General features: G+C 26.1%; 1 protein-coding gene across 5 annotated transcripts in view; it reads right to left on the minus strand.

Annotated features, from left to right (window-relative positions):
• LOC112692721 (inositol-trisphosphate 3-kinase homolog) overlaps positions 1–13,763 on the minus strand; it is a 53,017-nt gene that overhangs the window by 924 nt on the left and 38,330 nt on the right. For 4 of the 5 annotated variants that reach the window (XM_025567477.1, XM_025567480.1, XM_025567478.1 and 1 more), the window contains 3 exons: positions 779–877; positions 252–713; positions 52–186 (listed from right to left, as the gene is read on the minus strand). In XM_025567477.1, coding sequence (XP_025423262.1) covers positions 52–186; positions 252–713; positions 779–877 — 696 coding nt within the window. Of the gene's footprint in view, positions 1–51; positions 187–251; positions 714–778; positions 878–12,733; positions 13,414–13,763 lie in introns of those variants that run through there. The other variant, XM_025567479.1, reaches the window with a different exon arrangement.

The following is a 13,763-nucleotide window of genomic DNA, read 5'->3' on the forward strand; positions in this document are numbered from 1 at the left end:
ATTCAATAGAAATAATAAAGGTATGCATAGTAATAGATTGGTTATTATTACCTTCATGGCTTCTATTCTAAAACCATGGCTACATGTTGAGCTTTGTTCTTCTCTGAATTGCATGTAGCGTAGTTTTGTGACTGCTTGTAACTTGTGTTCTTCAGCATTTGGAGCTTCAGAATCTACAGCAACCATCTATAATTAAAAAGAATTAATAATTATAGTTAAGTTTAACACATTATATTAAAATCAGATTTTACCTTCAGATATAGATCATGTCGTGCAGAAGTGTTTTTAACCTCTGATTCTAAAAATGTGCGAGTGCCCATTTTTATATCCATAACATTAGGATCTCTGAAGCCATATAATAAATCTTGTAGTTCAATAAAGGTCTGCCCATTATATTCGACTTCCCTATAATACTTAGGCACAATGTCTTGAAGACTAGGCTCGTTGGATAATGCCTCATATACATCACGCTCTGTACCACCACTACACTTTTTCCAAATAGTTCCCAGACCAGCTGGAGCAAAACAGTCTGGGTGTCCAGATAACTGAAACCATGATTGTTGTTGAATACTGGCGGTGGTTTTACACGTTCCCGATTGAACAGATATACTTTCTTGAGATTTAACTCGATCTTCGGAATCTATTTTTCCAGTAGTTGTGTAAGTTTTCCGTAAAAGAACATCGCTGGCGGGTGCGCTTAACTCCAGAGCATTCTACAAAAATAAAAAATTTAATATTGTTAAAAAATGTAGTATTAAAATATTATTAAAATACACACCAATGCCAAAAATTTTAATAGCGAGTTTTCTTTTTTGTGGCTTTTCTTCGAATTCGTTACAGAATCACATTGTGAGTTCTTCCATTCGTTATCAGTTTGCTGAAAAAATAAATAAAACCATCATTTAATAAAACCAAACTAACACAAACGCCCTAATGAATACACACATTAGTTATAACTATATCTATTTAAATAATAAGTACACAACGCACAAGTATAAGACTATTGATTCGACACAATATCGATTTCCGCTTACTGTCTTCTAAAAAAAATACGCACGTAGATACACATAATGCAATATTGTCACTTCCATACTAATGAACATACATTGTGAAGCCCTTGGAATTCTAATAGTAAAACACATAATTTTTACCAACAAGATTCATACGGTCAAGGTAAACATAATAGTTGTGAATTGGCTTCATTTCATTCGTTTTTTATTTTATTTTTATTTTTTTCATAATATTTTATACGTCATAATAAATAATCTAATTAAATTATATGTAAATACAATAGATAAATGGACAAAAAATGCAATTACTATTCAAACCCAAATCGTATTTTATACAATCAATATTCGATATGGCATTCAATACAACGTGTTTTCAATGGGGGGTCATGGTGTTCAATATTATTGCTACTTTTCGTATTACTATTGGGACTCCTAGGAATGTTCAATCAATACAATCTGACATGAATATTAATTTAAATTTTAAAAATCTATTTATAAATTTATTTGCAATCAACATTGATTTTTAATTGTAAATTTAATCACACTACGTGATAAAAATATTTAACGCTAGGTAAAAGTTTTTCTGTTTATAACAGATGAGTTTTAATATTGAGCAGTAAAATAATGACACTTATTATTAGTATGCATAATACCTATACCTACATTAGAGATGTTTGTTTTAATCATTTTAATCACCATGAAACGTATAAATATTTATCTATAAAAATATAATTACTACAATATTTGTACTTAATACGTATATATAAAATATTTGACATATTTTTTTATAGTAATATATATATAGTGTTTATAGTATAAAAATAAAATGCACTACACACATTTTAATAAAGAATATTTAGTCATTGAAATTTTAATTAAAAAAATATTCACAACTGATCCGAGTATACTAATATGTTATAACCTAACACTGTTAGCTAAACCAATATCTGGAAATAACATTTTTTTTTTTTGTAAATTATAAATTTCATGAATAATATTTAAGTAGAAGTAGAATATTAAAGATTTATTTTTTTCAGCTAGTAATAAAAATGAAACAGTATTTAAAATTAACAAATAATACATTATTTTCTAATGGTTTTACACTCATTAGAGAATAATAATTATTGTTACAACAGTAATTAAAAATATAATTTAATAACTCAATGCGATTACAATAGTTTTTAAACTAGGGGTCTATTAAAATACGAATTAAATCATTTAGTGATGTACTGTTTATTTAATTTACACGATTATACCTATAAACACATTATATAGTCATCACCAGAGCGTTAATTTATATGTAATTGCATATTTATTCTGGTTGATTGTATGATATGCTAAGTTAGCACAACATTTTTATATGACAACCATTTAAACAATCAAATTTTTTAGAGTATATTTTTAAATATTTCAATATTTACTCATTTATTTTTATTTTATGTTTGGTTTTTAATTACATATTTTATCTTATAGTACATATAGACACCACAGTTCAAAACTGCAATAACCCAAATTATGAAACTACATACTAGTTCTTGATTGAAATAAGCGACCTCTAGAGATGAATAATGCAACTAAAAGTTATTGCGTTATAGAATCGAAATCGTCGTAATTTTGCAAATAATATCACGTAGATAACTTAATTCTGATTTTTGAGTTATTGATATCTTAAACTGAGGCGTCGATATCTCAATAAAAGTTTTTCTGTGTTATTGCAGTCTTGAACTGAGGCGACGATATTTCGATGTCTTTTTGTTTATTATTCTTGTTGATATTTTTGAAATAAGTACTAGGTATTGTAATATAAGGGGTAAATCTGCTTAAGAAAATTGTATTGTATTATAAAAAAATTAAAACTACGACATACTAAAATATTAAAATTTTTAAATAGCGAAAGTAAATTAATTCAAACCGGCGAAGATTTATCTCCGAATTAAATGATTTATTTTTCAAATACGCACCTATTACTTTTGTAGATGTGGAAAGATAATTTATGTGATATAAAAATGTGTTGACTGACAAACGCCAATCAATGGTTTTTGAAAATATAACTAAAATTATTGTCCATATATATTGAATGGGATCATAAATTATTGTAGAAAAAATTCTGAAGTCGAAACAACAAACACTGGGATATTATTACTAATATAGTAACGCGGGTCAAACGTACTTTGTCTAATAAGCTAAATTATGTAAACGATTAAGACATTAAAACATAAGCGGATCCAAAGGGAGGCGGCACTGGGGTTAAATGTGTCTTTGTGAAAAAAATAATATTAAAAATAAAGCATATTTAGAAGAATTAAATAAAAGATAAGATAAATAAATGTTGACAGTTTTAGTACCATATTATCAAATTATTTTAAGGAAGGTCTAATCCACCCATGATATCCCTACATAACGTTTATGATCAGCTATACTATATAATTTCTTCTGTAGTGTCTCTATCATAAATAGATGATAGATCCGCCCTTACATTCAAATAAGTTTGATAAATATTGTTGACAAAATTATATATATAACCTCAATATATGAAATATTTTAGAGAATATAATTTTATAACCAACAAGAGTATTTTAAATTGAACGTTAAAATTTTTAATTTTTTATCTTTTAACTACCATATCATTATGATAAAAGCATTCATGATAATATTTGTACATACGATGTTTAGTTTTACAAAATATTATGCCATAATGTTTAAATATATAATTAATATAAATAGATCTCATATTTTATAACACAATTCTAAATTTAGTAAAATAATAACTAAAACTTTAACAATTAATTCTTATTCCGAAGTACCAATAAACTTATATCTAATGTAATTTAAGAATTGTGTGTTAATAATTTGTTTATAAGCAATAACAATACATACATAAAACCTGGTTATAATCTAATAATAATAATAAAAAACGAACTAGTCACTAAATATACTTAATATATAATACATGTTTTGATAAAAAATTGCTCAAGGCGAAGGTGTTGTTCTGTACATGATGATATAATAAAAATGCCACCTTATTAAGTAGGTACAATAACTCAAATAATTATTTTTTGTTTTTGTGTTTATTTTGCATATTGCATGTATTCAATGAATAAAGAATTTTATATATTTTATAGTAAATTATTTTTAAATACATCACTATAGTAATATCATTTTTTTAGAGTAAAAATAAATATTTCCGTACAGCTATAAATAGCTCCTAAAGGACACAATAGTTTTTTTTATCAAAATATAGAACAATATTTTACTTATTCTAACTTGTAAAATTAGTTAACTGTTAGATTAAAATATATTTTGTTTAAATGATTTTCATATTTTACTACAATAATTTAATTTATTTAATTTCATACTATATTATGCAATATATTATACTAACTTTTATATAAATTTTTTTAACAATACCTGTAACTTGAAAAATATATATAAAAACTGAAGGGCAAATATTAAAAATATATTCTTTGAATTAGTAGTAAACAAATGAAATCAATGACAAATTGTATTAAAAAAGGTCAAATATTTGGAAATGTGCAAAAATCTTTCGTTGAAATTGTATTTGAATAAACAAAAAAATACTAGAATGTAAAATATTAACACATTAATGAATGTACGTCAGTAACCATTATCGAATATGATTGTTAACTGAGAAATAAACAATGGTGTGGCGTAGATAACTAAAGTTTTCTAAGGTTTATAGGCAAGGCTTAAAGTGGGTGAGGACGCAAGGGTACTCACTCACCTCTCACAGGGCTTATAAAGCGTCCCTCTTAACATTTCTCTGAAATATTTACTGAAACGCTCAACTGTTTGTTAAAAACAATCATACAAAATAAAACAGTTAAAAAATGAACTTTGTAATTTAACTGTAGTCAATTGATGTTAAATAGTGTTCTATATACAAAAATAACCAATATTAAATGTTAATTATAAATTATATTGTAATATATTATTATATATACGTATTTTTAGTTGTATTTATTTTATTGAATTATATTTATATCTGTTATTTCACACAATAAATAAGTAATTTAAAAATCTATACATTTTTACATCACATGAAAAATTTGTGAATGAAATTTTTCACTATTAACACCTTATAATATATATATACCTATTTATAATTAATTATCTAGTAATTGTACGAGACCATATGGAACGCTGAGAATGATATATGGGTTAGAGATCCCCTCGCCCTTTTTTGCCACTTAAAACCCTGCTTATGAGGCTAATACGCAGAATAACAATTAATCCAATGAGGAAATATTCAGTGTACCATAGGCCATTATGTATGCTATATTAAATGAAATCCATCTCTAACAAACATAAATCGTAAACAATAACATACACATACGTACATTCAGAATATGTCAGATTTCAAAGGGATTCAATTTTTATTTATTTTTTTTTATGTTGTTTTGTATGTATATAATTGAAATAGGAAAATTGAATGTTATAGACTCTGTGGTATAGTGTGATATTATCAAGGAGTCACAATGACAAAAACCAAGGTCAAAAACGCACAACAGGCAAAATCTTTCCGATAATGAAAATTAATTAAATGCATTTTTGAGCTTGCGGTCAAATCAGAACGAAGTAAATATAAATAAAAACTTAAATTGAAAGTGAACAATATAATATGACTTCACGTGAGGAACATGTGAAAATGATACACAAACAAATATAAATAATATTTTATATGATAAGAAACAGGTTTATGCTTCAGGTGATGAAAATGTGAATACATTTTTTTATTCTAAAAAATTAAAGATAATACGTACTTATTACAAAAATAAGTTCTTATCTGTGTTCTAAATTTTTAACTTACTAAATTCTTAATCCAAATAAAAGAAACAATATGTAGGTATATTAATAGTAACTGTAAATTAAATTTATAATACTGTAACTTTTTCAATTAATTTATATTTTTTACATCAATATTTTTTTCCCATAGTGATAATTAATAGTTATACTCATTAAATTATTTAATACAGACTTTTTAAATTAAATTAACTAGAGGCATCATACATAGAATTAATCTACGAATAAAGGTTGCGTTCAAATGTAATAAATATTACTTTTGGTTAATAGGTTACATTAAATTCATTACAAATTAATATTTCATGAACTTATTGTGGGTCACTATATTTTAATATTTATAGTTGTGTTAAACAAACGTTAACAGGTCTTTGGTATAACCGGTATTTAATATTTTCAATTCTCTTGTTCTTTATCGAATTTAGAGATCTATTTGGTTTATAAAATAAACGATTTGTCAAAACTATTAGAATTTTGAAGTTATTTAAATCATAATATCTTGGATAATACAAAAAATAACAAATCATTATTGTACTTAATTTGTTCATTAAACGATAATTTTCAATTATACAAGATCAAAACGAAAACCGTAAAAAAATAACATTATTCAGTGTTTGTCGATTAGACATATACAATATATTACTCAACCACAAACTAATGAGTGTTATTTATGAAAAAATATTTGTTAAATTATTTATTTTAATGTAACAAATTAAATGTAATAATTTCAATATGTAAATGGTAAAGAATAAAAAATGAATTAGTATTGACTCATAAGTGCATTAGGCGCAATTTTTATTTTAAAATTGGAACGTCTTGGAGTTAAATATACCATGACCAAGATAACCTCGAGTGTTTAAGTATAAACGATAGCTATCATCGATGTTTATATTTACAAGGGTTAAACTATATAATAATAAAAATACAATAAAGTAAAACGATCTTCTCTTCCAAATTTTTCTTCAAAATTAAATTAATTGTATATGTTTCTACTTTCTATGAAAAGTATTTAATGGAAAATGCAGCGTACAAAAACGTTTAATGTTTTGACATCATAAGAAAAAACGTTTATCACATTCATTTTTATTTTTAGAATTCATTTTTGTACTTATATTTCAGGATGTTAATCAAAATTTTTACAACAATAATAACACTAAAAATGTAGGATAAATTAATTTTTTGTTATGCATCTATTAGCTGTTTAAATTTTAAATAACTTTTAAATCATAAATTAACATACAAAGGAAGAAAAAGATATTTGTAGAGTCCCCTAATCTTAACAACATTTTTCTTCATTATTTTTTTAAGACTAATCTTTGTTATTTTATTTTCAATATCAATAATATTCATGATATATGATAGGTTTAACAAGATATAATTTTTACAACGTTATAAAGGACATTGAATTTACCGTAATCGCCTTACTTATAGAGCGAGTTGTGGAGTTTCACAATATTTTTAATACTAAGTAAATTAATTATATTTTTGAATCATTCACTTTTGTAATTGAGACCTTTTAAGAAAAGTAAATTTTTATCATTCGATATATTTTATTAAATTACGAATATATACATTTACCAACAAAATTGGTAACTACATCACACTTATTGTTTTAAATTTCCAAGGTGCTAAGTATTAAAAATAAAAATAAAAATCAATAAATAAGGAGCCAGATCTATAATTTCAAAATTAAATATCAATTTAAATACACTAAGATATTACTACATTAATATATAGTAATTTTTTACTGAAAATAAAATTGTATAAAATCTGAAAAATTTAGAATACGACCATAGTTTAAAAATAAGATTGTAAACTGACTTGATAAATTTTAAAATTAGTATGCATATGTTTTCGATTTCTGAAGTTTTTCAATATTTAACACTAATTGGCGACAATGTTGAGCAATGCTGCTAACAAAGGTTACTTTGCACTGGAAAAACTTTTCAAATCAAAGTTATTATCTACAAAATCAAAATCCATCCTTTATTCAAGCTATCTGCGACCAGTTCTATCCTATGGATGCGAAACGTGGTCGGTAACTAAGGGAGATGAAGAGAAACTTCTGACTTTCGAAAGGAAAGTACTGAGATGCATTTATGGTCCTATCATAGAAAATGGTGAATACAGAAGAAGAACCAATAGTGAAGTCTACCAAATTTACTCAAAGCCCAATATGAAATCCTTCATAAGAGGCAAATTGGAGATCTACTGGTATAATAAAAGATGTAATGATTGGCACTATGAACGGGAAAAGACCTAGAGGGCATCCAAGACAGAGGTGGATGGACTTAGTCAAATCAGATCATAATAAATGTGCTCCAAGATTAAAATTAGAAGAGTGTGTGGATAGAGACAGATGGCGTCAAATAGTAGAAGCAGCGAAGGCCCTAAATGGGCTATAGAAGCTTAAAAAAAAAAATTGGCGACAATGTTTTATCCTCTTTCAAGAGGTGATCACTGTTGAGATGATTCAACAATTAGAAAGTCTTAATAATAGTTTAAGTAGTACAATAGTTTTTTATGAGTTATACCAATAATATTGAACTACGTTTTACTAAATTAGATATAAATATTGGTATTGTCATTTATTTTAGAATGAAGTAAAAATGTAATATTTTATAGGATAGGTTATAAGTTACAAGGCTATAATTATAAATGTAATAATTTAACTATACAATTTATATATTAAAATACCCAGACACTGTTAATAAAACTGAATATACTGATTAAGTTTTATTACAATTTTATGAATAAAATATGTTATTATCAAAGTATAAAAATATGATATATAAAAAAAAAAATAAATGGATTGGTACTTTAGAACTTTAACTTATATAGAATATTGTTTTTTATATACTTTTCATAATTTTGGGAAAAGTCATTTTCCGGAAAATTTATAGAATAATGAACTTTAAAGACTAAACTTGAAAGTTGCATAGAACACATAATTGTTAAGAAATACATTATAAAAATTATAAATAAATTTTTTTTTTTGTAATAAATAATAGAATAATAACTATCCACTACATCAAAGACTAATAGTTTTTAATTATATATATACACATATCATAATTATTGTGAGATAAATGAAGTATTATTGTAAATAATTAATTTTACTTGACTATTTGCTCATAATTATGTTGACAATTTATAACAAAGTAAATTGAAAATAATATACTCTAGTGCCAATTTAAATACATTTTCAAAATTATAATACATCGGTTAATTTTACTACATATGTATAATTAATATTTAAGTTTATTTGACATGCACAATAAATTGTCATAAAAATACAAATAAAATGTTATGTCACTTCTTGTAACGAAAATACTATTGATATATATCCGGAGGACTTTGTTCATTTGATGACGTTTATGGTATAACTTTTAATTTATATTATAATACATAGAAAATATGAAACCAATAATATTACATAATAATCATTTTGCTTGTTAACCTTCTTCGTATTTAGCAAATTTGGAAAACCCATAATATTTGTATCAATAACCTTTTTTTTTTGTTTTAAAACAACGAAATTTAATGTGAAACTATGGTAACCCTGGAGAGTTAGATATTTTATATAAATTAGCTATATTACTTTTAATAGAAAAAATTAATCAACATTTAATATTGACCAATTAGAATTTTTTAGAATCACATTTTGTTTATAATTTATTTTTATAAATAATACTATTTATAATATCATTTATAATATGTGTTATTAATAAACAATAATGATTTAAAATTTAAAATTAATTTAAATTTAAATTATTATATATACATATATATAGGTATAGGTATATATTATTATTATTTAAATTTAAATTTAAAATTTAAAATTTCTCAAAAACTGATGTACTATAAAAGTAAAAATGCATACGAGTACATATCAGCTTTTTCTTTTGGATACTATGTTTTCATTTCTAATGTATCAATCAAATATTCATCAATTGTGATAATTATGAAAAATTAAAATTAATACCTAATATACAATATACATAAACGTGTTATTAAAAATAAATAAATTTTTATAAATGTCTGTAGAATATTCAAGTTAAATCATTTCATTAAATCAATTCAGATAACTATACTTATTACATAATCTTAAATTACTTAACATATGTACATTGCCTTTTTTTATAATATGTTCTTAGAGTGCTTCGATTTTTTTGTATTGTACATGCATAAAACCATGATAAATATCAGTTTTAAAATATTGACCATCCATCTAATAATACAATTTAAAACATTTTACATAACTTCACACATAAGTACTTTGTTTTGAATAAAAATCTATACACTGTATTATATTGAAACTAATTTTTATTTATATACAAAATAGATAGTTCGGTTTAGTATTTACAGACAAAATATTATTCACCTATAAAAGCTAATGATAGCAAATGTTCATTGTTATCTGTCAATTACTTACAATGAATGAACATTTTGCATTTCCACGAATGTGGGTTGTATACTTATTTTTTTTAAAAAAAAATAAGGATCATACTAACCATATTATAATAAATAATGATCATAAAATGAAGTACTCTGTCTCATGATGTTTTATTTGTTAAAATTCATAGTATCACAAAAATGACGCCCTTCATAAAAAACGGGGATCGTTATTGATAGAAACATAATTAGTATCAATGATTCCCAAAAATTCGTTTTTCGGGGTAAAAATTTTTTTAGCTAACAAAATAAATTTAATATAAATTAATAATTATAATATTTTATGTATAAAGGTAAATAAACATGGTAAAGCCAAAGGGTCATGTTCCTTCCTTGCCCCCCAATGGATGCCCTTGAATAATAATTAAGAAACTACAACTTTTAACAATTTTCAATTCTTTACATAATGACTGTATAAAAAGGTAAAGCAATCACTGCAAATGTACATAGAATAAGGAAATCTGATAAACTTTTACAATTATACCATAGTCATAGCCTATTTCAACATTTATTTTTAAAATTTTGAGGAAAATTGATAAAAAAATTAAACAATTTAATTACTATTAAATTAATTATTATTATTTAATGATAATTATTATCAAAATATCATTTTACAGTTTTAAAATTTCTAAAACCAATAATGTAACTTATTTATGTTTGCAATTTATACCCATTGGGATATAGTTAAAAATGTCAGTTACAGAATTACACTGATACGGTAATCAAGTGCGATATAAATAAAGAACATGATTAAAACAATATCGTTTATTTATTTATTTATTTGTTTTAATTAGTTTTATTGGTTATGTTTATTATTTACATCTAATTTATATTATATTTAATCTAGTATCAAATATATTTTATTAATGAAAATTATAATTAGGATTATGAGATCAAAATAAATATAAATAATATAATTTTCCACTAGTCTGATTCACAATATAAAAAAAATGAGTTATGACGTATGGAAACGAAAAAAATCAACTTATGCTAATATATTTACATCAAATCTCAAAGGTAATGCATTATTGATAATACCTAATGTAAAATTTAATTAGCAATCAATGTTTTTTCGCCATCCACAAGTCTATTGTCTTAGGCAAAAAGATTAAAAAAAAAGTAAATTAATAAAAACCAAATAAAAAAGGAAAATGTCAAATAGATACATAATCTACTTAGTAATTTAAGAACTTACAATGCATACTTTGTCGAAACGTGCACGCCTGACATATGAAAAATTCAAGGGAATACTCAGCATTGGTATGTAGTGCTATGGAGGCAACGGAGGGAACGGATGCACGCACTGCTGATATGGACACGCGCATTTTCAAACAACGGAAACGGACTTCGATCAAAATTCAAAATACCAAATTATGTACAATGTACTTTGAAATCTGTGAGGCCCCTCTGATATTGAGTTAGTTTTTATTTTTTCAATTAATGAAAATATATAAATACAATACCTATTAAAAGTTGGTAAAATAAAATGAATATAATAAACGCTGATGTATTATACATAACGCTTATGTATAGTTACATGATTCTATATTATATTCTTATTAACTATTATGTTGAGAAGAGTGTTTTAAATGAATGTTTGAGAAAATGAACAAAAATCACGGGTTATAATGGATTTGTCAAGAACATTATAAATAAAAGTAAGAGCAACAGCAGCAGTAAGCTATCGCTGTGCAAATTTATAGATCATAAATAAACCGTTATAGAACAACGTATAAATAGACATTTGTATTTGTATAAAAAAAAAACTCGGGAATAAGTACGATAAATACGATGAACGTCGAACGACCATTAGATTAGCACGTGCATTATGCAATACCAAGGCTATATTATAACTATTTTTAATCTGAATGGCAGGTGTGTTCTTAAATTATAATATACGACGGCATGTTTTAAAAACCTTGTTTTATTTCAGTAACTGTCCCGAGTTTGGAAAGAATAAAATAGTGTTGAAAACAATGTATTCGTTGTATTACCATATCAGAATTTTGCATCCCTGGGGAAAATTTTGGCCATCGCTGGTCATTGTAATTTCATTAATACTCAATGATAAATTATACAATAATAATAGTCTAGATGCATTTTGCACGAAACGTAAAATTAACCATCTTCATCATCGAGATAGTACGACAATGATTACGTGGGTTATGGTCATGTACATAATGGGGGAGAAGTTAGGGGTTCAACCCCCTTCTGTCCGAAATCCAGGAAAATTATTAAATACGTTTTTATAAAGTAAATCGAAAGATTATATCAGTATGAAAATGTACAACTTAAAACCCCAGCCAAACTGAACGCGCCTGATCACGATATTTAAAAATAAATAACTAAAAGTTTTCGAAGTGATAATATTTTAATACGATAAAATAATTTAGTATATCAACAGGACAGTAATAATAATAATATTTAGTAGGTATTGATAGTCAACTCACTTTGCCAGACAAAAGTTTTTCGAACTGCTCGATGGCTTTAGTGACTGTGAATGAGTCGAAGAACGATTGTCGACCGCCCACCGGGCACACGGTCATGTCGCTCATTCTCATCATACGTCTGTGTGGTCAAACCGGACGTAGTGTCGTGCTGATAATGACAACAGACCGGATACGATAAAAAAACGTCTGGTACGTAAACATAAACGCGACGAGATAACGTGTAACGTATCTTCTGTAAGTCCTCGATCGAAGATGACGACAAATCAATATAAATCAACGAAATCGATTGAAAACCCGCGGTTAAATGTAGCAACAAAATAAATAAGTATCACGTCATTAACACTCCAGTCGAAAAACGCCAGTCGAACACGATTATTGTACAATACGAAAAACTGGTGAGTTGTTCGTGGTCGTAACCGCGATGATGTGTCAACGCAGTCGACCGACCGAACGAATACAGCGAAGTGGAGCGACGATTAGAAACCGAAGTCACGCGTAACAGCTACACACGCAGACTGAAAAAAAAAAAAACGAAACGCCGCACGCGGGAGAACATGAAAACAGCAGTAGCATCGGTATCGAGGACGGCCAAACGCACTGAGGTGGGCAATGGCAATGTGAAACTAAGCGCGACGTTCGGATACCGCGACCCGACCACGGCTTCCCACTCAACCACACGACAACGTCGGTGCGATGGTCCCAATGCATATACAAGACATAATAACTACTACGTTAGATACCCACCACCGACTATTATATATTTTTTTTTTTTTAGGTCAACTACGCGCTCACGTGAGCTCACCACCACGGTCTATGGAATATTTTTGTTTATGTAAATGTAATTGATATTAACACATATTATTATTATTTCTGTACTCGTGAACGCATCGTGGTGTATCGTTGCGTAAACCTTTGTTGTTGGTTTTTTATTCACTCGACTACGCGCGTAAGTACAATATTTTGAAACATTTACGCGCGCCATGGCACGTATAAATCGATAAAACATGTTTGTATACGGAAATAATACTTC

Source organism: Sipha flava, unplaced genomic scaffold, assembly GCF_003268045.1.
Source record: "Sipha flava isolate LNK unplaced genomic scaffold, YSA_version1 76_pilon_pilon, whole genome shotgun sequence".
NCBI lineage: Eukaryota > Metazoa > Arthropoda > Insecta > Hemiptera > Aphididae > Sipha > Sipha flava.